A 24,999-nucleotide genomic window follows, 5' to 3' on the forward strand; every position below is an offset into this window, starting at 1 on the left:
ACTGTCAAGCCCCCCACCCACCCCCGCTACTATTTTGCTATTGCCAGGAGGTGCAAAGTTGTCAGTGTAATGAAAGGCGGCATATAACTTAACTTAATTAAAATAAAATAAAATATGGCGCGACATTATTATAATATAATATAATATAATATAATATAATATAATATAATATAATATAATATAATATAATATAATATAATATAATATAATATAATATAATATAATATAATATAATATAATATAATAAATGCCACTGCAAGGACAGGATACTGGACTAGACAGGCCTTCGACGTCTCCTGTTCTTAACATGAGGCCCTCGCGCGCGCCGGGGTGCATTGTGGGTGCTGTAGTTCCCCGGCCGCCTGGCGCAGGCTCTCCGCGTCACGGCGGCACTACAAGCCCCATGCGGCCGCGGGGAGGAGGAGGCGCTCAGGTGAGGAGGGAGAGGCCGGCTTCCCTCACCCCCGGAGCAGCCAGCCCCGAGGTCGCTTCCATGGGGCCGGCAGGCAGAGGCAGGCGGAGCTGAAAGGGGGCAGCCGCGCGGGCGGGGCGGAGGGCAGGCAATGCGGAACCGGGGGGAGTGCGCCGCCCTTCTCTGCAGGAGGCTAGTTGGGGCGGAGGGGACGCGGCACGTGCACAAACGCGCCCAGCGTTGCAGCAGCAAAAGCATTAGCAGCAAAAGCAACAAGATGACCGAGGAGGCGAAGAAGCTGGCCGCCTGGGCTGCGGTGAATAACCACGTGCAGGTGGGGAACCTCCTTTTGGCTTTGGCTTTTTGCAAAGTTCCCGAAGTTACCAGCAGGCTGGGGGAGCCAGGCGCGTTTGCTTGCACCAGAAATGTAGGATCCCATCTAAAATGTTGGGGGTGTGGGTTTTGTGTACATTTCCTCGGCTGTGATTTTGGAGGACAGCGGTTGTAGGACTACTGCGACGTGTGTGTGTGTGTGGAGAGAGAGAGAGATACGCACGCTCAAAAGTTTCATCCTAGAATTCATAGAATTTCATCCCATAGAATTGTAGAGTTGGAAGGGACTCCGAGGGTCACATGCATGCCCTTGTATTTCATAAAATTGATTTGCCACTTCATTATGGTTCTGTTTAGACTCTTAAGCCCCACGTTGGAGGAAAAGATTGCTGCATTGCACGGGGTTGGACTAGATGACCGTGGGGGGTCCCTTCCAACTCTACAACTCTATGATTCTGTTATTGGAACAAATCAAACAAACAAACAAAACCCTCAAAGCAGTATGAAAAGATGCAAGAAAACTCAGAAAAATCAGCAACCACGCTTTAAAGAGTACAAAAGTTAAAATGCTAAAATGGATTAAAATGCACCTCGACTTTCTAAGCATCTGTGTAAACAAGAGTGTTTTAGAAGGTGCTTAAAAGAATGCAGTGCCTGAGGGCATTTGCTTGATCTCAGTCTTGTTAATATCCCAGGAATTGTATGTTTGGCTTGGACCTAAAGCAGTAAAGCACTCAAAAGTTTTGTTTGTTCACAGCTAGGAACTTTTGCAATGCATGTTGGCTAAGTCCTGCTGAACTTCATGGTTACACTTTCAGGTATTTCATAATGCTGTTAAATACACACTTGAAACAGGTAATTCAAAATATATACCATACGGACAGTCATCAGATAAGTAGCAGAATTATGTATTAAATACAATGGTGAAGTACAGTATTTAACAGTACATGCTAGTTTTTAATGTAAGGAAATTAATAAATATGACTTCATACTTTTTTCCATCTGCTTAGTTTTTAACATAGAAGGGTGCTTTTTAGCTTTTAAATCAAAGCATGTTTTATTTTACTGGGGCCTATCTTACATGGGATGTCTTTCTGCCTCCTTAAAACCAATACCATGGTTCAAGGATTGGGAACCTCTAGTCCAGCCCTCTGTATGTGGCCCTGCTACTTGGTTTGATGGGAGTTGGGAGTCCAGCCGTACCTGGAAGGATACAGGGTCCACACCTGTGCCATAGATTATCAAGTTTTCTAAAAGTTGCCACTTTTTGCGTATGCTAAATACTCTCTAGTAAAATCAAGCCATGTGGTTTCTAAGTTGACTAAATAAGAACAAAATATCTGTCCTTTTTCTTTAGAATAATCAAGTCCTTGGAATTGGAAGTGGGTCTACAATTGTTCACGCTGTGCAGAAATTGGGTATGCATTTCCGCTATTCTTTTTGTCAGAAATTACGTTTCACTTATTTAAACTTCCAGAGTCTGTTCTAAACAAGTGTACCTAGTTCTACCTGCCAAACAGCTAGCCCGGTATATGGTATATGTGTGTAACACAGTTTTCTTCAGTCTGGTGATCTCCAGAGGCTTGAGTTATTTATTAAATTTGTATACCGCCCTTCATCTGAAGATCACAACACAAAAACACAAGAGCACAAAATACATAATAAAAGAAACCAGTAACTCCCACAAACACAGTTAAAAGGGCACCCAGCTCTACCTCTCTTTTAAATCAGAACCAGTGAAGGTGGTGAAGGTCCTGGGTGAGTGTCTGGAGGCGGTTGGAGGGTGGATGGCAGCTAACAGATTGAGGTTGAATCCTGACAAGACAGAAGTACTGTTTTGGGGGAACGGGGCAGGCGGGTATGGGGGACTCCCTGGTCCTGAATAGGGTCACTGTACCCCTGAAGGACCAGGTGCGCAGCCTGGGAGTCATTTTGGACTCACAGCCGTCCATGGAGGCACAGGTCAATTCTGTCTCCAGGGCAGCTGTCTACCAGCTCCTTCTGGTACGCAGGCTGAGATCCTACCTCCCGCAGACTGTCTCGCCAGAGTGGTGCATGCTCTGGTTATCTCCTGCTTGGACTACTGCAATGCGCTCTACGTGGGGCTACCTTTGAAGGTGACTCGGAAACTACAACTAATCTAGGATGCGGCAGCTGGACTGATGGCTGGGAGTGGCCGCCAGGACCATCTAACACTGGTCCTGAGAGATCTGCATTGGCTCCCAGTACATTTCTGAGCACAATTCAAAGTGCTGGTGCTGACCTTTAAAGCCCTAGGTCCAGTATACCCGAAGGAGCGTCTCCACCCCCATTGTTCTGCCCGGACACGGAGGTCCAGCGCCGAGGGCCTTCTAGCGGTTCCCTTATTGAAAGAAGTGAGGTTACAGGGAACCAGGCAGAGGGCCTTCTCGGTAGTGGCGCCCGCCCTGTGGAACGCCCTCCCATCAAATGTCAAGGAAATAAGCAGCTATCCTATTTTTAAAAGACATCTGAAGGCAGCCCTGTTTAGGGAAGTTTTTAATATTTAATGCTGTATTGTTTTTAACACTCGATTGGGAGCCGCCCAGTGTGGCTGGGGAAACTCAGCTAGATGGGCGGGGTATAAATAAATAATTTATTATTATTATTATCATCATCATCATCAGACAAAGGCCTGGTTATAGAAAAACGTTTTTGCCTGGCTCCTAAAGATATGTAATGAAGGTACCAGCTGAGTCTCTCTGGGGAGGGTGTTCAACAGCAAAGGATCCAGAAGTAGCCCTAAGCTGCGTACCTTCTCCTTCAGAGGGCGTGTAACCCCATCAAGAGCAGGCCACTTCTCACCCATCCAGTCTAGGGAATTGCCCACTAACAGTGCCTCGGTCTAATCTGGATAGAGCTTCAGCTCTTTGGCTCTCATCCAGTCCATTACTGAAGCAAGGCACTCCCACTGCCTCACCTGCGGACGTAAAGGAGAAATAGAGCTGACTGTCTTCAGCATATAGCAGACAGCGCACTCCGAAATTTCGGATAGCCCCACTCAGCAGTTTCATGTAGCTCTTAAGCAGCACAGGGGATAAAATTTGGAACACAACTCCCATCAGCCGGCCATCAGGACACCTTTACCGGCTGGGGCGGATGATAGGTGTGATATGTGATTATCTAGTGAGGTAGCTGCATGCACAAAGCTTCTGGAGCCAGTGTGGTATAGTGGTTAAGAGCGGTAGACTCCTAATCTGGGGAACCGGGTTCGCGGCTCCGCACCTCCACATGCAGCTGCTGGGTGACCTTGGGCTAGTCACACTTCTCTGAAGTCTCTCAGCCTCACTCACCTCACAGAGTTTGTTGTGGGGGAGGAAGGGAAAGGAGAATGTTAGCCGCTTTGAGACTCCTTCGGGTAGTGATAAAGCGGGATATCAAATCCAAACTCTTCTTCTTCTTCTAGAGCAGCCTAGCGTCCTTCAGATGTTTTGGATTACAACAATTGTCAGCCTCAGCCAGGTTGCAAAGGCTGCCGTATGTTGTTAATTTAGAGGACTTTCGAAAAGGTGACGATGAGTTTACATAAATGATACACAGCTGAAATATAGAGGTTCCCCCGACACTGTTTCCACAAGGACCGATAAGTGCAAAGGATTAAGGTCCCAGCTGTGGATAAGATTCCAGGATGATTATGTTAAACTTTCATAAAGCACGGTTATCGTATCGTTTCCATGTGAAGCGGCTGCCAAACTGCAAGTTGCACGGTTGTGACTTGAATCAAATCTCTGTGTGGTCTGCTGAGGCCTCTGGGTTGTGATCCTGGATAGAAGCTAGTTGAATCTTGAGATATGGTACGCTTCCTGATGTTTCTCTGGTTAACAGAACATGCTAAGAGCTGAAGAGATGTAGCCTTCAAGGAAACTGCTCAGGAATACTTGGAACAGATGTACGATTCTGAGAGGTTGGAGGGCTCAAAATGCTGCAGCACCACCCCAATGAATGCAGTGCCCTTGTATTGCCCTCATGACAACTGGAAGGGAGCAGCAGGAACCTGCACAATTGGGGCTAAATACCTGGCAGTCCTAATTCAAGTGGTATATGGCTTTTCTGCCCAAGCATGCATGGAAGGAACCTCCTCTAGCAGGTCCAATTCCTCGGTTCCTTGAAATAAAGCAATACCTTTGAATGACCGAACCCAAAGGGTGCTCATCAATGACTCCTCTTCATCCTGGAGAGAAGTGACTAGTAGGGTGCCACAGGGTTCTGTCTTGGGCCCAGTCTTATTCAGCATCTTTATCAACGACTTGGATGATGGGCTTGAGGGCATCCTGAGCAAGTTTGCAGATGGCATCGAATTGGGAGGGGTGGCTAATACCCCAGAGGACAGGATCCAACTTCAAAATGACCTTAACAGATTAGACAACTGGGCCAAAGCAAACAAGATGAATTTTAACAGGGAGAAATGTAAAGTACTACACTTGGGCAAAAAAAATAATGAAAGGCACAAATACAGGATGGGTGACACCTGGCTTGAGAGCAGTAGAAGTGAAAAGGATCTAGGAGTCTTGGTAGACCACAAACTTGACATGTCAACAGTGTGATGCAGCAGCTAAAAAGCCAATGCAATTCTGGGCTGCATCAATAGGCGTATAGCATCTAGATCAAGGGAAGTAATAGTACCACTGTATTCTGCTCTGGTCAGACCTCACCTGGAGTACTGTGTCCAGTTCTGGACACCACAGTTCAAGAAGGATACTGACAAGCTGGAACGTGTCCAGAAGAGGGCAACCAAAATGGTCAAAGGCCTGGAAATGATGCCGTATGAGGAACGGCTTAGGGAGCTGGGTATGTTTAGCCTGGAGAAGAGAAGGTTAAGGGGTGATATGATAACCATGTTCAAATATATAAAAGGATGTCATATAGAGGAGGGAGAAAGGTTGTTTTCTGCTGCTCCAGAGAAGCGGACACGGAGCAACGGATTCAAACTACAAGAAAGAAAATTCCACCTAAACATTAGGAAGAACTTCCTGACAGTAAGAGCTGTTCAGCAGTGGAATTTGCTGCCAAGGAGTGTGGTGGAATCTCCTTCTTTGGAGGTCTTTAAGCGGAGGCTTGACAGCCATATGTCAGGAATGCTTTGATGGTGTTTCCTGCTTGGCAGGGGGTTGGACTGGATGGCCCTTGTGGTCTCTTCCAACTCTATGATTCTGTGACCTCTGGATTGGGATTGGCTGAGCAGTACAGAGAGCTGATTGGCAGAAATATCTCCAGAGCGTCTCTGGAGTTCAAATGGTAGTATAACATGTATGTGGGACAGGAAAGAGCATGTGGCCTTGAAATTTGGGTGCTCTTTTGTTTTGTTTGTCCTTGGGAGTCCTGTTCCCCGGTAGCCCTGGTTGGAAGAGTCAACTGCTGCTTTAGCTGAGTAGTGATGAATGTTAACACCAAATGACAAAGCTCATGGGTGAGAAAAGGGCCATCTTCAGAAGAACAGCAATGCTAGCTAGCTTTTCCATGATTGCTGCTAACCAGAGTGGTCAGAAAATTTCTTCTTATTTCTTGATGGCTATCCTCCATCAGTTGTATCACCTTCAAGATGGTTTTCTCAATCTGTAGCAAGTTGTTTGAAGAATCTTTTCTGAACTTGTGAGTAAGGTAGTAGCTTCACTTGCAATTTGTTCAAGGTAGGAGCTGTAAAAACTGGTATGTTCACTAAACTTTGCGGCATTAGCTAACTGCTAACATGCTGCTAACTGGAAATACCTTTTGCTTCATTTGCTGTGCAGAAATGACACGGGTAATTAGACTTTTCATCAGAAATTGGAAGTGGGAATTTTTCTCCATTTGGCAGAAACCGTAAATTTCAGGGGCCAAAACGTTCGAGAGCTAAGCTGTTCGAAAACCAAGCTTTTGGCCCCCGAAGAAAATTTCTGACCATTCTGGTTAGCAATGGCCATTTCCTTCCTGCTTCCTTTTGCAAGCGGAATGAAACACAATACAGTCGTACCTTGGAAGCTGAACGGAATCCGTTCCGGAAATACGTTCGACTTCCAAAACATTCCAAAAATAGTTCGCAAACCGGAACAGTCACTTCTGGGTTCGCGGCGTTCGTGGGCGAAAACGTTCGAGAGCTAAGCTGTTCGAAAACCAAGGTACGATTGTAACTGAAAAATAAATGAATGAATTAACTAGTTTAAGCAGGAATATTTTAATATGGGTGCATGACTCTTTCTGGTCTGAGTATGCATTTAACAAAGCAATTTCCCCCCACAGCTGAGAGAGTGAAGCAAGAGAATCTCAACATAGTCTGTATACCTTCGTCTTTCCAGGTAAAATCTTCCCCTTGACATCTCCGTTTTTTAAAGAGCCAGATCTTCTGTTTACATCTTGATCAGCCACTCAACAGCTACGAGGCTGTTTTCCAGTATGTAAGCAGCTGAATTAAGGTTATTTGTACGATAGCTTTCTGAACTGATCTCGTGTGCACCTATATCCCAGGTCCCGTTAGGACTCCACTTCTGACTTCCTTACGAAAATCTATATGCCATTACAGAGGTAGTAACAATATCCCTTGTGGTGTCTTGACCACGGGGAAACTGTCTTGTCTCCCAACAGTGAGTTGTACTTGTCAGTCATCAAGGCAGTGCGCTGGAAAGGCATTGCTATAATTTGCTTTGTTTCTTTTTTCCATTAATTGCTGAAAGGATGCTACATCTTAATGCCCCTCCCGAGATTAGAGCTCTGAACATGACACAGCAGCGCTACTTGCAACCCTGACCATTTTTTAACTGTGCGCTGAACTCACCTGAGGTCACAGCCTAGCAACTGTTGGTTTCTTAGCAACTAATACCAAATTGCCTTCGTGTCTGGAGTCCGAATTTCCAGATCATTAGACGGTTGGTGCAGTAAGGCTACATTCAGCTGGGCGACATAATAATGTTCTTTAATGTTCATTCCCATAATAACGTTCATTTCCATGTGTGAATAGGATGTTTGAATGGCCACCTTAGGTGTTCCTTTTGGGACTGGAAGGTGGGGTTTGAGTAAATATCCAAGTTCTGTTTATTCAAAAGATCTAGCATGCATTTACATGCTTCGTTATCCTGTTGAAACAGGTAATCTGATGGGTGAGACCTGCAAGGCGGCTAAACACTGGAATATCAGTTTTGAAATGTGGCTGTGTATCTAGTACAGAGCAGGCTTTCTTGGTTCATGGGGTTATATGGCTAGTTGTAAGAATCAACTGACAATATTTGGTTCTCCCAGCAATGGAATTTGCTTCGAAGGAGTGTGGTGGAGTCTCCTCCTTTGGAGGTCCTTAAGCAGAGGCTTGACAGACATATGTCAAGAATGCTTTGATGGTGTTTCCTGCTTGGCAGGGGGTTGGACTGGATGGCCCTTGTGGTCTCTTCCAACTCTATGATTCAATATTAAGCAATTTCGTACTGGGAAAGGTAGCCTGTAAAAATATCTTTCAACTGCATTAAGCCTTGATTTTACAAGAGTGTTTCCTGGGGCTGGAGTTACTAGGAGCAACAGGTAGCACCCCACACCCTCCAGATGTTTTGGGACTACAATTCCCACCATCCCTGACCACTGGTCCTGTTAGCTAGGGATGATGGGAGTTGTAGTCCCAAAACATCTGGAGGGCCAAGTTTGGCCATGCCTGGATTAGGTGCTGCCCAGGTTGCTTTTGTTAAATATGGCATAGCTGTCAAAAAAAGATGTGCTCAGAGGAGCATCTCCAACTGTTGCTTATATTATATTATTGCATTTTAATACTTCTGTTGTAAGCCGCCCAGAGTGGCTGGGGAAACCCAGCCAGATGGGCGGGGTATAAATAAAAAAATATTATTATTATTATTATTATTGTCAGGGTTGTTGCGACTACTCTTGAGTAACGACCCTCCGCATGCTTGTCTTTCAGAAGTTTTTATTAGTGCATATTATTTACAGTGAAGTGAGCTGCTGCTTTCATGTCTCATCAGTCCGGATCAGAATCTGGCACTGCCCCCTTTCGTGATCTGGACCAACATAAGAGTCGTGGGACTGCGAACCTCCTCCCCTTTCTCCTCCTCCTTAATTCCGGTGTCGGGGGGGGGGGAAGGTCTCCGGCCCGTCTGAGTCCCCTCCTCTCTTTCCCCCTCCCTCTCTTCCTGCCTGTGGAGCAGGGGCTCTTGGATGTTGCCAGAGCCTGAGCACTCCCTTTCCGTCTCCTAACTTTCCTCATCCGCCCCTTCGCTTTCCTGACTGCTTGGAGATGGGCTGCTTCTGATGGGGGGGGGCTGTTCTCTATAAGCCCTTCCCCTTACAATTATTATTATTATTATTATTATTATTATTATTACACTCAAAATGTACTGCTGGTATGCAGAGTTACAGGTATACATGCCACAGTGCATTAATACCGGAGTCCAGCAAATCATTTTAAGAAATCCCGGCCTTTTCTAATCCTCATGGAATATGACCTTGCTTGCAGAGGGGATGGGGCCAAACCTAATAAATACACAGGTTTAGGATTACAGCTGCCATTCAGTTGCATTGATGCGAACCTTGTGCAACACTTTTAATGCAAGTATCTTTCATAGTCTGTTGAAATACTAAATGGGTATTCCAAGTCAGACCATTCGTCTGTCTAGCTCAGTATTGCCTGCACTGGTTTGGTAGCATCTCCAGGGTTTCAGGCAAAGTTACGGCAGATTAAATTTGGGAAATTTTGCATGCAACGCATGGGCTCTGCTATTACATTTGTGCTGGTTTGACGTCAGAGATTCCATGTTCGTGTTGTTTCTGAGAGGGCTGTTCTGATCTCTTACAGAATTTGGTGGGTTTTATATCTGCCTGGCTTGTTAATGAAGACGAGAACTTGAGGGTGCAAAGGCTTTAACACTCCTTCATTGTGGGAGAAATGAGTCTTTTCTTGGTTGAAAACCCGCTTTTGTTGGATCAAAATAGCATGCTCCTGAAAGACTAACATTCGCTCAATTATAGCACAGTTTCTTAACCACTAATTTGTATCACAGCTGCTAATGAACATGTCAAAATGACTCTGATTCCTCCCCTATAAAATCTGGGAAACAATTTTGGCTTTTACTTTCCGTTTAGGCACGTCAGTTGATTCTGCAGAACGGCTTAACCTTAAGTGACTTGGATCGACACCCTGAGGTAAAAGATTTGGATTTTTTCCTGTGCTCTTCAGCAACTGTTCCTGTTCAGTTCCCATGCAACACTGCTCTTCGTCTTCTCAGTGCAGTGGGAACCTTGGTTCTCAAACTTAATCCATTCCAGAAGTCCGTTCGACTCCCGAAACCGTTCGAGAGCCAAGGCGCGGCTTCCGATTGGCTGCAGGAGCTTCCTGCACTCAAGCAGAAGTTGGACATTTGGCTTCCAAAAAAGTTTGAAAACCGGAACTCTTAATTCCGGGTTTGGGGCGTTCAGAATTTTGTCCGGATTTGAAATATGGCAACCCTAGTCCTTGAGTCTTGAGCTGTTTATAAGACTTTGTAGGTCAAAACCAGCACTTTCAATTGGGCCCAGTGCTGTTGGGCCAAGATTGGATTGATGTCCTCAAACCGTCTTGCCCCGCTGAGCAACCTGGCCGCTGAATTCTGCCCCGGCTGAAGTTTCTGAACCATCTTTCAGAGGCAGCCCCACGTATAACATATTGCGGTAATTTAACCTGGAGGTTACGAGAGCACAGACGGCAGAAGTTAGGCTATCCCTCTCCAGATAGGGCCGTAGCTGATGGAAGGCAGTCCGCACCACAGAGGCCACCCTGATCCTCATGCCTCAAATAGCACACCAGGGACACAAGAAACGATACTTCTCTTTTATGAAGCAAGGGCCCCTTTCTTTGAGGAAGGGCGGGTTGCTGTGTCCAAGTGTCCCTGTCTTTCTTTCTCTTGAACCGTTTTCTTGATTCGGGCAATAAAGGTACCTCTGGGAAAGTAATAGGCTGTTAGCAAAGTCTCTAATCCTACAAGAGAGCCTCCCAAAACTATGTCCTCCCATAAGAAGGAACTGTATTGAGGAATTGCCCTCCTGTGTTAGAGATCCACCTGTGTTTGTAGTAGCTTTTACTACTGGCATAGTTTTTACGCCAATCCTTTCCAGGATCTCAGACCTGTTTACTTGCCTAGCAACCAGTGTTCCTCATAGTAAGGAAAAGGAGCAAAGGATGAGGGCCTTCTCGGTAGTGGCACCCACTCTGTGGAACACCCTTCCACCAGATGTTAAGGAGATTAGTAACTATTTAACCTTTGGAAGACATCTGAAGGCAGCCCTGTATAGGGAAGCTTAATGTTTAATATTTTATTATGTTTATGTCGGAAGTTGCCCAGAGTGGCTGGGGCAACCCAGCCACATGGGTGGGGTAAGAAGGAAGGAAGGTCCTGAAAGCAAGAGGGCCAAGAATGAATGAGTGTTCAGAGGAGAGCAGAAGCCAAGACAGTTGCCCCTCTCTATGATTTGGGCCACTTGCCATCAATTGCTAGGTCCCAGAAGACAGCCATAAATAATTCTACATATCCCTAATATATTGGAACTTCTTGTGGGTTTGCAATTTTTAACCTGCTTTGGGAGCCCACCTTGACTAAAAAGCAATGTATAAATGTATCGTGGTAACCAGCCTTGCAGGCGTTTCCCCTATTTGCAACCCTGGGTATTTATGTAGAAGCCTGAGATTCCTGAGATAAGGAACGGCTTAGGGAGCTGGGCATGTTTAGCCTGGAGAAGAGAAGGTTAAGGGGTGATATGATAGCCATGTTCAAATATATAAAAGGATGTCATATAGAGGAGGGTGAAAGGTTGTTTTCTGCTGCTCCAGAGAAGCGGACACGGAGCAACGGTTTCAAACTACAAGAAAGAAGATTCCACCTAAACATTAGGAAGAACTTCCTGACAGTAAGAGCTGTTCGACAGTGGAATTTGCTGCCAAGAAGTGTGGTGGAGTCTCCTTCTTTGGAGGTCTTTAAGCGGAGGATTGACAGCCATATGTCAAGAATGCTTTGATGGTGTTTCCTGCTTGGCAGGGGGTTGGACTGGATGGCCCTTGTGGTCTCTTCCAACTCTATGATTCTATGATTAATTGCTCAACCTTGTGGTTACGTCAAGCTGCATCCCACTTTCTCTGTCTCCAGAGTTGCTGACCCCTTGCCCTTGCGCCGTGATCCAGTCTCAGAGCTGCATGGGTGCCGTTGTCACTCCAGGGGCTTCTCCTTGGAGATGTTGACCCAGACTGCCCTTTCTTTATGAATGGGATTAGTTTTGAGGTGCCAGAGATTTACACCTGGAAAGAAAGATTATGGAGGGAGCTTGTTGGCTGACTTGCGAGTCCAGCCTAGGTGGGATTCTGTTCAGCAGATGGTGCTTCTGAGTCACTGGGATTTGGGTTATAGTTTTAGTTGTTTCCTGAAATAGACTCAAGGAAGGCTTTGGGAAGCAACAGCAGGAGCGAGTCCAAGTTCGTAGGAAGAGATAACGCTTGATCTAAAAGGCCCTGCGTGGTGTGGCCACAGACATCTACTAAAACTCCAAGGTTGGTGGTTTGAATCCCTGCGACGGGGTGAGCTCCCGTTGCTCTGTCCCAGCTCCTGCCAACCTAGTACCCTGTTTCCCCTATTTTAAGACGTAGTCATAAAATAAGCCATAGCAGGATTTTTAAGCATTCAAGGAATATGAGCCATATCCTGAAAATAAGACATAGTGATAGGCGCAGCAACAATGCCGGCCGCAGCAGGAGGAGGAAAAAAATTTAAAAATCCCCTGATAATAAGCCATAGTGTGTGTTTTTGAGGGAAAATAAATATAAGACGGTGTCTTGTTTTCAGAGAAACATAGTAGTTTGAAAGCATGCCAGTGCAAGTAGATAAATAGGTACCGCTGTGGCAGGAAGGTAAATGTCATTTCCTTGTGCTCTGGTTTCCATCACGTTGTCCCGTTGCACCAGAAGCGGTTTAGTCCTGCTGGCCACATGACCCGGAAAGCTGTCTGTGGACGAACGCTGGCTCCCTCGGCCTGAAAGCGAGATGAGTGCCACAACCCCATAGTCGCGTTTGACCGGACTTAACCACCCAGGGATCGTTTACCTTTTACCTTTACTAAAACTCCTGCCATTCAGCAGGCAACAGTCAGTATTAAAAATTCCCCAGGTGCCAGGCATATTTTGCATCTAGTGCAGGTCCAACTGCGACCACGTGGAGATCTCTGCATGCAAGGTTGGCGACGGGCAGAATTCAAAGTGCTGGCTATGACCTACATAGCACTAAATATCTTAGGCACAAGCTATCTGAAAGACTGCAGTCCCTCATACAAACCTGCCTGGGTTCTGAGGCCCTTCTCTTGGACCCGCCACCCTCCCAGTCATGCTTGGTGGGGGCATGGGACAGGGCCTTCTCAGTGGCTGCTCCCAGACTCTGGAACTCCCTCCTTAGAGAAGTGAGACTGGCTTCCTCCTTGCAGTTCTTCCGCTGGCAGGAGAAGACCTTCTGGAACCTGGCTGCTTTTAATGAAAGGGCTGGTGCTGTGCTGTTTTACTGTAAATCCTTGCTGTGCTTTAAGCAGATTTAATATATGCACATTGTTTTAATTTTGCCGATGTTTAATTGTTTTTAATTATTGATTTTTCTAGTAGTTCTTGCCTTCATCAGTAAGAAGCCATGAGTCCTTTCAGGGGAAAAGGTTGGGTATAAATAAACATAAATTATGGCTTAGGCCCCAGAGACTTGAAGGGGCTCTGTTTCTGTCTACCCACACATTAAAGCAGCATTTCCCAGTTGGTGGTCCCCAGACCCCAGGGGGTCTGCACAGTGTTCACATAACAAAAACTACCATAGAGATACCATTTTTTTCAAAAGGAGGGGGCCCATGGGACGCAGGTGGCGCTGTGGGATAAACCACAGATCCTAGGGCTTGCTGATCAGAAGGTCGGTGGTTCAAATCCCCGCGACAGGGTGAGCTCCCGTTGCTCGGTCCCAGCTCCTGCCAACCCAGCAGTTTGAAAGCACCTCAAAGTGCAAGTAGATAAATAGGGACCGCTACAGCAGGAAGGTAAACGGCATTTCCGTGTGTTGCTCTGGTTCACCAGAAGCGGCTTTGTCATGCTGGCCACATGACTGGAAACTGTATGCTGGCTCCCTCAGCCAATAATATGAGATGAGCGCGCAACCCCAGAGTCAGTCACGACTGGACCTAATGGTCAGGGGTCCCTTTACCTTTAGGGGGCCCATGGCTTGGCTTTAGTAAAACAGGGTCTGCACTACTTACGTAGCTAATTGGGAACCCCAATTTATGGCTCTTTTACAGCCACTTTTTCAATATCACCTGACTTGTGTTTTTGGCTATTGTTGCCCCATCATAACGCAGCTATTGCTGTTCTTTATGGGTGGGTTTTTTGTTTTGTTTTTATTTGCTGAATTGTTATTTGTAGGTTTGTAAGTGTCACCCTCAAAGAGCATGGTGTCCAAAATGCAGGCAATAAACACACTAAGGTTACCAGATATTTTTCAATGAATCTGGGGATCCTTTTCAACTTCAATGGATTTTGTATGGGGGCTGATGTGTAAATCCGGGAACTGTCCCCGGGAAATGGGGACATCTGGTTACCTTACTCTAAATCCCTTTCCTAAAGGATATTTATGTATGCAACAAGTGCAGCCCATGTTTTGTTAGCCCCAAAATGGAAAACGGGCGAGGTCCCAACCAAAGAAGAATGGCAACTTAAGTTGACAGAATATGCACAACTTTCAGACTTAGCGAAAACAAGAAGAACATATGTTTAAAGAAGATTGGAAAACATTTACTGAATATATGGAAAGTAATTACTGTATGTACAGCTTGAAAACGCTGGCAGCATTAAGATAAATTCAACAGTGTAAATAATTTTTGATGGATGTACGGTAATAGTGGAAAACCAATTGGTATAGTTTTTGTAAAACATGCAGAGATATAAGATATGCAAAAATGAACCATGGAAAGAGAAGGAGGGAAGTCATTGATATCTTAAGGATGTAAAATGTTTATCTGAAATTGTAAAAGAGAAAAATTAATAAAAATCATATTTTTTAAAAAAAAAAATCTTTTCTTTCCTGAAGTTGAATGTTGCCATTGATGGTGCCGATGAAGTCGACTTGGACCTCAATCTTATCAAAGGAGGAGGGTAAGAAATAATGCCTAATTAATTTACTTGCAGGTGAAAGGGCTGAGAATAAGGGTGGCAACCCTGGCTGGACCCAGTAGCTGGTAGGCTGGTGACCAGGCAAGGCTATGGAAAGCAATCATTCCCCTCCTCCAGCTTAATTATTTCTAGGCCTGCTTTTCAAAAAATTGAAACACTAGAATACCAGTTGCTGGAAAACCACAGGAGGCTGATTTGCACAGAAGCAGGGCTGGGCATTCACAGAACAGAAAAATAATTTTAATTGCTTATACAAATGCAGATGGAGATTTTAAAAATGAACAAACAAACAGCAAAAATGCCCTTGCCCTGGTGTTTGCTATGGGAATGTGTTTTTTCTGCCTGGAGGTGAGTGAGAGAGACCTTCAGGCCACAGCAATAGTTTTTGCTCAAGGTTGGCTGAGCAATGGAAAGAGCTGATTGACAGAAACGGTTACAGCAGTTCTAATGGAAGACTAGGGAGTGCTCAGGAAGAGCAGGAAATAGTGTGGTTTTCTTGGTGGGGGGGTTATATTTGGGGGGGATTTTGCAATGGGACAGTGCCCCAGTTGTCCTAAGCTGACCAGCCTCCACTGGCCTGGATTAAATAACTGCATTGATATCTAGGGCTCCCGGATTCTATAGATAGACTTCCTTCCTAAGCCTTCAGTTGCTAAATCCTTAGTTGACTTCTGATCAGTCTGGGCAACTGGGTTTGTGTTCTGCTCTCTTTTTTCCTCCAGGGGCTGCCTGACGCAGGAGAAGATAGTCGCTGGCTATGCAAAAAGCTTCATTGTCATTGCTGATTATAGGTAAAATATGCTGGCGACTGACTGTTTGGTGCTTTTTCCAGGAGAGGGAGAGAGAGAGAGAGCTATATTCAGTCCTAACATACAGTGGTGCCTCGCAAGACGAATTTAATTCGTCCCACGAGTCAATTCGTTTTGCGAAAAATTTGTCTTGCAAATCGCGGTTTCCCATAGGAATGCATTGAAATTTCTTTTTTTTGCCCATAGGAACGCATTAATTAAATTTCAATGCATTCCTATGGGAAACCGCGATTCACAAGACGAATTTTTCACCAAACGAATTCGTCTTGTGAGTCACCATCAGATCACCATCAGATCGCAAAACACATTCGTCTTGCGAAAAATTCGTCTTGCAGGGCATTCGTCTTGCGAGGTACCACCGTACCTGAAAGACTGTCTCACCCAATCAACCATTGCACATTGCAGGGGAGGACCTCCCGCAAGTTTATCAATAAGGCCCGTTCGGTAACATATTGGAATCGGGGGTGTTAGTGTCGTGACACCTATCCTTTTGTATACTGTCCCATTAAATATTATAGGGGCACTGTCTCTTGTTCCTTCTGCACTGTACTTTTAAAGCGGTGTCATACCACTTTAAGAAGTCATTGCTCGCTCACACACACACACTGTAAAAAAAAAAGGAACCTTGGGAACTGTAGTTTAAGGGTGCTGAGAGTTGTTGAGAGAGCCGTATTCCCTTCACAAAGCTATAATTCCCAGAATGGTTCATCAACCAGTCCCTCTTTTCAGGGAACTCTTCCTGTGCAACCATCTGCAAAAGAAGGGTGCATTTGTGCAATGGGTTAATTCCAGTTTTGCTTTAAACCATGTTCCTGTAGGAAAAAGTCTGAACGCCTCGGAGAGCAGTGGAAGAAAGGTATTCCTATTGAAGTCATCCCAATGGCCTATGTTCCAATTTCCAGAGCTCTGGCCAAGAGGTTTGGGGGTGTTGCAGAGCTGAGGATGGCTGTGAATAAGGCGGTAAGTATTAATTGCTGGGCAAAATTGCACCTTCTAGAGTGGTTCGCCAGAAGCAGCTTTGTCATGCTGGCCACATGACCCGGAAGCTGTCTGCGGACAAACGCCGGCTCCCTCGGCCTATAGAGCGAGATGAGCGCCGCAACCCCAGAGTTGGACACGACTGGACCTGATGGTCAGGGGCCCCTTTACCTTTACCTTTATGCATTAAATTAGGGAGTCATTATCACATGTGAATATGGTGTCTTTTCTTCTTTCAGTCCAGCAGTCCATAATTCCATATATGATGATTCCGTTTTAGAGTGCTTAAGTTTTCATTTGGACGTTGGGCTTTGTTTTCTTTCTGTTTCACTCATTTTGATTTTTGTTTCTTAAAAAAACAAATCTCTACCTATTCTCTTCGCTGCTAGGGCCCTGTCGTGACTGACAATGGGAACTTCTTATTGGACTGGAAATTTGATAATGTCCATAACTGGCGTGAAGCGAATGTGGCAATCAAGATGATACCAGGTAGGTAGTCTTGCAACAGAAGCATATTTCATGAGCGGTTGTTGTTTTTTTAAAATCACTTGTAGCTGGCATACTAACAGCTGTATAGCTGTGGAACTAAAATCCTAAAAAGTTACTCATTTGAGAGTCCAGTCCTCTTCTTTATAAATGAGGGAAAATATATGCCTAATGCCTGAATAACACTAGAGCAGAATTAAGTGCTTTGGAACTTATTTTTGCCCTTGACCGTACATCGTCCTAGTACAGTGATAAATATGAATTCTTAGAAAATATTTCTTTTACCAAAAGCCTAGTTAATGCTGTATTTGCAACTGTTAGACAGCAGGTGGCGCCATTGGTGTAGATTGCTCTATATGTGGTTATCTCAGTTCAGGGGTCAGCAAACTTTTTCAGCAGGGGGCCGGTCCACTGTCCTTCAGACGTTGTGGGGGGCCGAACTATTTTTTGGGGGGGGGGAATGAACGAATTCCTATGCCCCACAAATAGCCCAGAGATGCATTTTAAATAAAAGCACATATTCTATTCATGCAAAAACACCAGGCAGGCCCCACAAATAACCCAGAGATGCATTTTAAATAAAAGTACACATTCTACTCATGTAAAAAAACGCTGATTCCCGACCGTCTGCAGGTAGGATTTAGAAGGCGATTGGACCAGATTCGGCCCCCGGGCCTTAGTTTGCCTACCATGTTGTTCTCACATCACCTGTGTTAAGATATACAGTAGCATCATTTATTTTATTTTACTGTACTTTTTGTACCTTTATTAAGAGTTTCAATACGAATATTTTGTAAATACAGTAACAGAAAAACAACCTTTAGGCGTAGGACAAGGGCACATGTTGATAACATTGTTTTACCATGATATAAAGCAGTGATTCTCAAACTGCTTCTCTGGACCACACTTTCAGGGGGAAAATTTGTTCGTGCCACACCAAGTTTTATTTTTATTGATAGGAAATACATTGGGAAAGAAGCAGCTCCTAGCAGTGCTTGCTTCATAACATAGAATGCAACTGCTTTATAATATGAACACGAGTCATCCAGAAAGTATATAACAAAAATCATTCCCAAAATATAATTTATGAATGAGCCTCTTACATATATTTAAGTATGTATATGTACCTTAATCATAGCTGCCAAGTTATCCCTTTTTTTAAGGGATTTTCCCTTATGCTGAATAGGCTTCCTCGCGAGAAAAGGGAAAACTTGGCAGCTATGACCTTAATTGTGTATGCCAGTGATGGCCAAACCTGGCCCTCCAGCTGTTTTGGGACTACAACTCCCATCATCCCTAGCTAACAGGACCAGTGGTCAGGGATGATGGGAATTGTGGTCCCAAAACAGCTGGAGGGCCAGGTTTGGCCATCAGTGGTATATGCAAACTCAACAAAAGTTGTGAGCTCGCAGTATCACTTGATGCTCATGCCCTCATTTTGAAAAGTATTCTGCAAATAATAAAAAATGTTTCAACACTATGGTACACTATACTGCCCTGAAATGTTTTAAATGTTCCTTTGGTTGTCCTTGAATCTTCCTGCCACGCTTGTCACCCTCTCCTGCCATACACTTTGAGAACTACCAATATAAAGGATCAGTATGATAAACCAGTGTTTAGCACAATGTGCATTTCTGGTCTCATTTTTAGTTTTTAGTTTTTTAAATTAAAATATAAACAGGCCCAGCACAGGTCAGCAATTCCTTCTGCCCCCAGTGGGATGAAATTACAAACCTATGACTTGTATCTTACAAGTCCAATATTTTCAATGGTTATTAATGCTTCTATTGCATTCAGCCGTGATTTTGCTTTTCTGTTCTAGGAGTGGTGGAAACAGGCCTCTTTATCGACATGGCAGAGCGGGTTTACTTTGGCATGGAAGATGGTTCTGTCAGTGTCCGGGAGAAGCCAGTCCACTGACCAGCATCCAGCCCCCAAATCTGCTCTGCCTTCAGCCCATTGCATACAGTTTATCACTTTGGTGCCAATCTTGCCTTAAAAGCCTGTCTGTCCAGATCTTGGTGAATGAAACCAAAGGTCCAGCAGATCTCACTAATAATGGAAATGAATGTTGTTTTAAATTATATATATATTTTACTTTTTCCATGTAAATCATTTAAAAAAAACAAAAACAAAATGTGATCAATCATTTTGAGCATTTTCAACTTTTTTTTCACTTTGGTTTTTATACAAAAGATTTTACCAAAACGAATATTTTATACAGTACTTGAACCATCTGGTTGCTCAGAGTGTGTCTAGCAGGGGGAGAAAATAGAAGATGCAATTTGTGGTATTTGCATAAACACCCCCCCAAAAAAATAAAATGCATTGACGCAGAAGGGTTGTGCCCAGTTGGTACTCACAGATGCCTTATTGGAATCTCTTTCGGTTCTATAATTTATGCCTTTCAATGATTTTTACCATAACTGTTTTTGACAGAGAATGTTTAGTCTCAGTATAGAAAATTTGCTGATAATTTGTGCAGTTGGCCTCCGTGGAATTTGTATGGCATGGGATCAGCCACAGCGCCTATTCCACGCAAAAAAATGCGTACCTTTAAAATAATATATGGAATGATATACTTTGGAAATGTTTCAGCCCTCCCCCAATAATGGATGGCTGAAATTCGAGGCTGCCCAGGCATCTATCTGTACAGGTGAACATGCTCTGGGCTAATGCCCAGTTTTAACCAATTTGGGCCCAGTTGGAGTTTCGGAGAGTTCCTAGCCCTCCCTTTGCATGATTTTCACAGAATGTTGCCTCGAAACGCATCCAAAGAATGAGCCTTACTGGGAGGATTGTATTAATGTAGCAAGAGACAGGCACTTTAAAAATATATATATAAAATGTGTTGTGTCTCATCTCTTAAGTGCTTCGCATGATAACCGTTTCAGAAATGTACGACTCGTCTTTTTTGTTTTAGGCACTGAAATAAAGAGCTGTAACGCCAGCCATTTGTGCGTTCGTGTTTGTTCTTAAACACCTTCCTGATCTGCCCTTTGGTCAAGGTGCCCTGTGCTGCCCCACGCTTAACAGGATCCAATCCTGTGCCCTGTTGCTTCAGGGGGCAGAAAGGAGGATAGGCCTGGCAGAAAAGGCATCCCTCTACCTTCTCCCACAAAGATTATTACTATTATTATTTTATTTCTTCTTCTTTGGCGATCACTCATAGCCGAGTAAGATTGTCTTCCATTTTAACAATGAGTCCGTAAGTGACAGTGGAGGCCAATTCTGGATCCACACATCCTTCCACAGTGGGGACATAGGTTTCCGGGCGGGAGTTGATCATCGTGAGGGTTTGCCAAGCGTGCCTTCCTCTTAGCACGTTTCTCCCTTGCGTCCTGAGTTCGAGTGCCTTCAAAGCCCATGACACCTTTGGTAAAGGCTGTTCTCCAACCAGAGCGCTCGCAGGCCAGTGTTTCCCAATTGTTGGTGTTTATACTACAGTGGAATCTCGGTTTATGAACACCTCGGTTTACGAATTTTCGGTTTACGAACGTCGCGGACCCATCTGGAATGGATTAATTCACTTTCCATTACTTTCAATGGGAAGGTTCGCTTCAGTTTATGAACAGACTTCCGGAACCAATTGTGTTCATAAACCGAGGTACCACTGTACATTTTTAAAAAAAATTGCCTTGAGACACTCTTTAAACCTCTTTTGTTGACCACCAGCATTACGCTTTCCATTTTTAAGTTCAGAATAGAGTAGTTGCTTTGGAAGACGATAATCAGGTATCCGCACAACATGACCAGTCCAACGAAGTTGATGTTGAAGAATCATTGCTTCGACACTGGCGATCTTTGCTGCTTCCGGTACACTGGTATTAGTTCGCCTGTCTTTCCAACTGATGTGTAAAAAAAATCAGAGACACCGTGGATGGAATCTTTCGAGGAGTTTGAGGTGGCATTTATAAGTGGTCCATGTTTCACAAGCATATAGTAAGGTTGGTAGTACAATAGCTTTGTAAACAAGCACTTTGGTTTCCCTGCGAATGTCCCAGACACTTTTTGTGGTCTGTCTGTCTTGTTCATGGCTGCCTCGCCTCTGCTTGATGCCCCAACTCAGTGCAACTCAAGATCCACTCAAACAATGCGCAGATCCCTCCACAAATAGGTTCAATTTGGGCCTGGGTTCCCCTGGGTTAGGGACCCAGGTGGCGCTGTGGTTAAACCACAGAGCCTAGGGCTTGCCGATCAGAAGGTCGGCGGTTTGAATCCCCACGACGGGGTGAGCTCCTGTTGCTTGGTCCCAGCTCCTGCCAACCTAGCAGTTCGAAAGCACGTCAAAATGCAAGTAGATAAATAGGAACCGCTACAGCGGGAAGGTAAACGGCGTTTCCATGTGCTGCTCTGGTTTGCCAGAAGCGGCTTTTGTCATGCTGGCCACATGACCTGGAAGCTGTACGCCGGCTCCCTCGGCCAATAATGCGAGATGAGCGCGCAACCCCAGAGTCGGTCATGACTGGACCTAATGGTCAGGGGTCCCTTTACCTTTACCTCCCCTGGGTTATCTCAGCCTGGCTCCTGACCCTTTGATAATCTCAAAAGACCGCAAGAGGGAGCTCCAAGCTAACCTATTCCTAGTCCAAAAGCCTGCAACAGCTCAGTGACGGGGCAGATCATTTCATTCTCGTTTTAAGGAAAAGGGGAGAGATGCTTCTGCAGAGTGATGCTGTTTGAAATGAAAACTCGCAGCTAGTCCTGCTCCTCCCAAAGCTTGCTAATCTGAATTCCTATGAATGCAGAGTAATAATGCTTTTGAAAAACATAACACAGTTTTTCATTTGAATTTATGTTGAAAGGTAATTGTGTGTACAGTATGTGGTCGTAACCAAGATGACTGGTTACTTCAAAGAACCCTACATTCTGTAGACTTGTGGAATATGTTCTCAGAGCAAAGAGTTTATCTTTTCAACATCTGACAAGGCTACTACTGCTAGCAAACTCTTTACCTTGCAAGGTGATAAAACTATTTTTAATTCTTTTGTTTGTGGGTGGTATGTAGATTCCCTCCTCTCTATTATGTGAGCTGCTAGCTTTGGTTACCACACAGCTTGAATACAATGGGCCTCCTGCACACAAACTCCCCACTTCCTCAGAGCGCGGTGTGTGGCTTCATTTCCAGTTTTGAACATACTGTACCTTCTTTATATTAAAAAAACCCAATGCTTCCAGAAAGATGTTTTTACAAGAACCATAAGTTTAATCTGTGTGAAAGTGCGCTTTCTAAAAAATGAATGAAATTAGCCAAAGATAAATAACATAAAGGAATACTGCCATATAGCAAGTTGGAAGATGCACTTTTTATCATTACTTTCCTAGAAGCTGAACCTAATAATAATAATAATAATAATACCGTATAGTTAAAGCTATGGTTTCCCAGTAGTGATGTATGGAAGTGAGAGCTGGACAATAAAGAAGGCTGATCACCAAAGAATTGATGCTTTTGAATTATGGTGCTGGAGGAGACTCTTGAGAGTCCCATGGACTGCAAGAAGATCAAACCTATCCATTCTGAAGGAAATCAGCCCTGAGTGCTCACTGGAAGGACAGATCGTGAAGCTGAGGCTCCAATACTTTGGCCACCTCATGAGAAGAGAAGATTCCCTGGAAAAGACCCTGATGTTGGGAAAGATGGAGGGCACAAGGAGAAGGGGACGACAGAGGACAAGATGGTTGGACAGTGCTCTCGAAGCCACCAACATGAGTGACCAAACTGCGGGAGGCAGTGGAAGACAGGAGTGCCTGGCGTGCTCTGGTCCATGGGGTCACGAAGAGACAGACACGACTAAACAACAACAACAACAACAATATTAATAATAATACCCTGCCCATCTAGCTGGGTTGCCCCAGCCACTCTGGGTGACTTCCAACACACATAAAAACATAATAAAACATAATAAGCTTCCTGAAACACAGCAAAAAGTCATATAGTTGTTTATCTGTTTGACATCTGATGGGAGGGCATTCCACAGGGTGGGTGCCACTACCGAGAAGGCCCTCTGCCTGGTTCCCTGCAGCTTCACATCTCACAGTGAGGGAACCTCCATAAGGCCCTCGGTGCTGGATCTCAGTGCTGAACGATGGGGGTGGATATGTTCCTTCAGGTATACAGGGTGAGGCCGTTTAGGGGGTCAGCACCAAGACTTTGAATTGTGCTCGGAAATGTACTCTTGTAGTGCTGAGTCACGAGAAACCCGCAGTGAATGCAGCTGAATGGATAGACTCCTGATATCCCAGTGTGCTTCATATACCAATAAGACCGCAGTTGCCCTCTCTTACAGGGTAGTCAACATCATGTCTGTCTGCCAGATCTTGCTAGGCTGCGGCAGGTATGGGGAACCGTTGGCCCTCCAGATGTTGTTGAACTACACCTCCCATCATCCCTAGTCCCCAGCTGTGCTGGGAGTCGTAGTCCATCAGTATTGAGGGCCACAGAGTCCCCGTGCCTGGCTTAAACTATGGTACTTGCATTCAGAGTAACTTAGTGCCAGGGGCCTCAGTGGGACAAAGTGTCTGTTGCCGTGGTTTATGCCATCCGTGAAGTGCATATTAACGAGGAATAACAATATGGTAGTAATGAGTAGTAATCAATTAAACGAGAACGGCAAAGTATGTTGTACACGAGTTGTCCTAATGCATGTTAGGAGAATATGAACCTCTTTTGCACCTTCTTTGAAAACCCACCATTTTCCAAAACTGTTTTGTGCCTTGTGTGGTCTTTGGTGGCAATCAATCCTGGATTTCTCTGTTGATGCAAAGCAGGTGGCCACGCAACTATACTGGAAAACAGGTGGAAGGACATCTTTGCTGGGAAATATACTATATTTCTGGTTTGCTTTGCAGTGAATTCTGTTCACTTTGGAGCAGCTAACTGCTTTCAGTTCAGGAATGTAAAAGGTGAAAAGGTAAAGGACCCCTGGATGGTTAAGGCAACTATGGGGTGTGGCGCTCATCTCGCTTTTCAAACCGAGGGAGCAGGCATTTGTCCACAAACAGCTTTCCGGGTCATGAAAATTAACTTGCCTATTGCAGTTGCCTTACTCCAGTGTCCAAAAAATGCTTTTTATCAAAAAAGTAAAAGGTTCACCTTGTCTGGAACAACTGCAGGAGCTCTATATGGGGGGAAGGTATGGATGGGCAACATTTTCCATTATTGCTATTCCACTACCATAATCCTGTTTCAGCATTTATCAGGAAACACAATGTATTTTTGAAGCACCACCAAGAATGCTGACACTGTTAGTTTCAGTGTGTATGGCCTCGGTCCAGTATACCTGAAGGAGCGTCTCCACCTCCATCATTCTGCCCGGACACTGAGGTCCAGCACCGAGGGCCTTCTGGCGGTTCCCTCGTTGCGAGAAACCAAGTTGCAGGGAACTTGGCATAGGGCCTTCTCGGTGGTGGCGCCTGCCCTGTGGAACGCCCTCCCAACAGATGTCAAAAAGGAAAATAACTACCAGACTTTTAGAAGACATCTGAAGGCAGCCCTGTTCAGGGAGGCTTTTAATGTTTAATAGATTACTGTGTTTTATTTTTCTGTTGGAAGCCGCCCAGAGTGGCTGGGGAGACCCGGCCAGATGGGCGGGGTATAAATAATAAATTATTATTATAGTATCAAATGCAGAAAACGACTGATGTTTCCCCCTGCCCATTTTCTTTTTAAAAATTTTTTAAAGAACTTTGCAATGCTATTAAAAGTTTGCCTTTTGCTCCTTGGGGTTCTGTCTTGTAATACAATGTGTAAAAGGACAGTGGCTGGCCTTGTTTGTCACAAGCACGAACATCTACAGGGAGGGGGCTTTCATGCTAGGGGTGGAGGAGAAAATTGAGCCTGTTTGCAA

At 44.8% G+C, this 24,999-nt stretch overlaps 1 protein-coding gene across 3 annotated transcripts; it reads left to right on the forward strand.

Moving 5' to 3' along the window:
• The first annotated feature begins 421 nt into the window (after nt 1-421).
• Nucleotides 422-20,102, forward strand: RPIA (ribose 5-phosphate isomerase A). 3 transcript variants are annotated; one of them, XM_035134677.3, is made up of 9 exons: nt 422-839; nt 2,103-2,163; nt 6,980-7,035; nt 9,812-9,871; nt 14,797-14,861; nt 15,602-15,670; nt 16,507-16,648; nt 17,056-17,155; nt 18,975-20,102. In XM_035134677.3, exons 1-9 carry the CDS (start codon nt 564-566, stop codon nt 19,070-19,072), a joined length of 927 nt encoding a protein of 308 aa, XP_034990568.2. In that variant the 5' UTR covers nt 422-563; the 3' UTR covers nt 19,073-20,102. The 3 variants fall into 3 exon arrangements, with proteins under 3 accessions (XP_034990568.2, XP_034990569.2, XP_088512229.1); XM_035134678.3 differs by having other exon boundaries at nt 422-746; XM_088656103.1 differs by lacking the exons at nt 2,103-2,163; nt 6,980-7,035 and having other exon boundaries at nt 422-746.
• Nucleotides 20,103-24,999: the final 4,897 nt, after the last annotated feature.

Source organism: Zootoca vivipara, chromosome 12 (assembly GCF_965207765.1).
Source record: "Zootoca vivipara chromosome 12, rZooViv2.hap1.1, whole genome shotgun sequence".
NCBI classification, from domain to species: domain Eukaryota; kingdom Metazoa; phylum Chordata; class Lepidosauria; order Squamata; family Lacertidae; genus Zootoca; species Zootoca vivipara.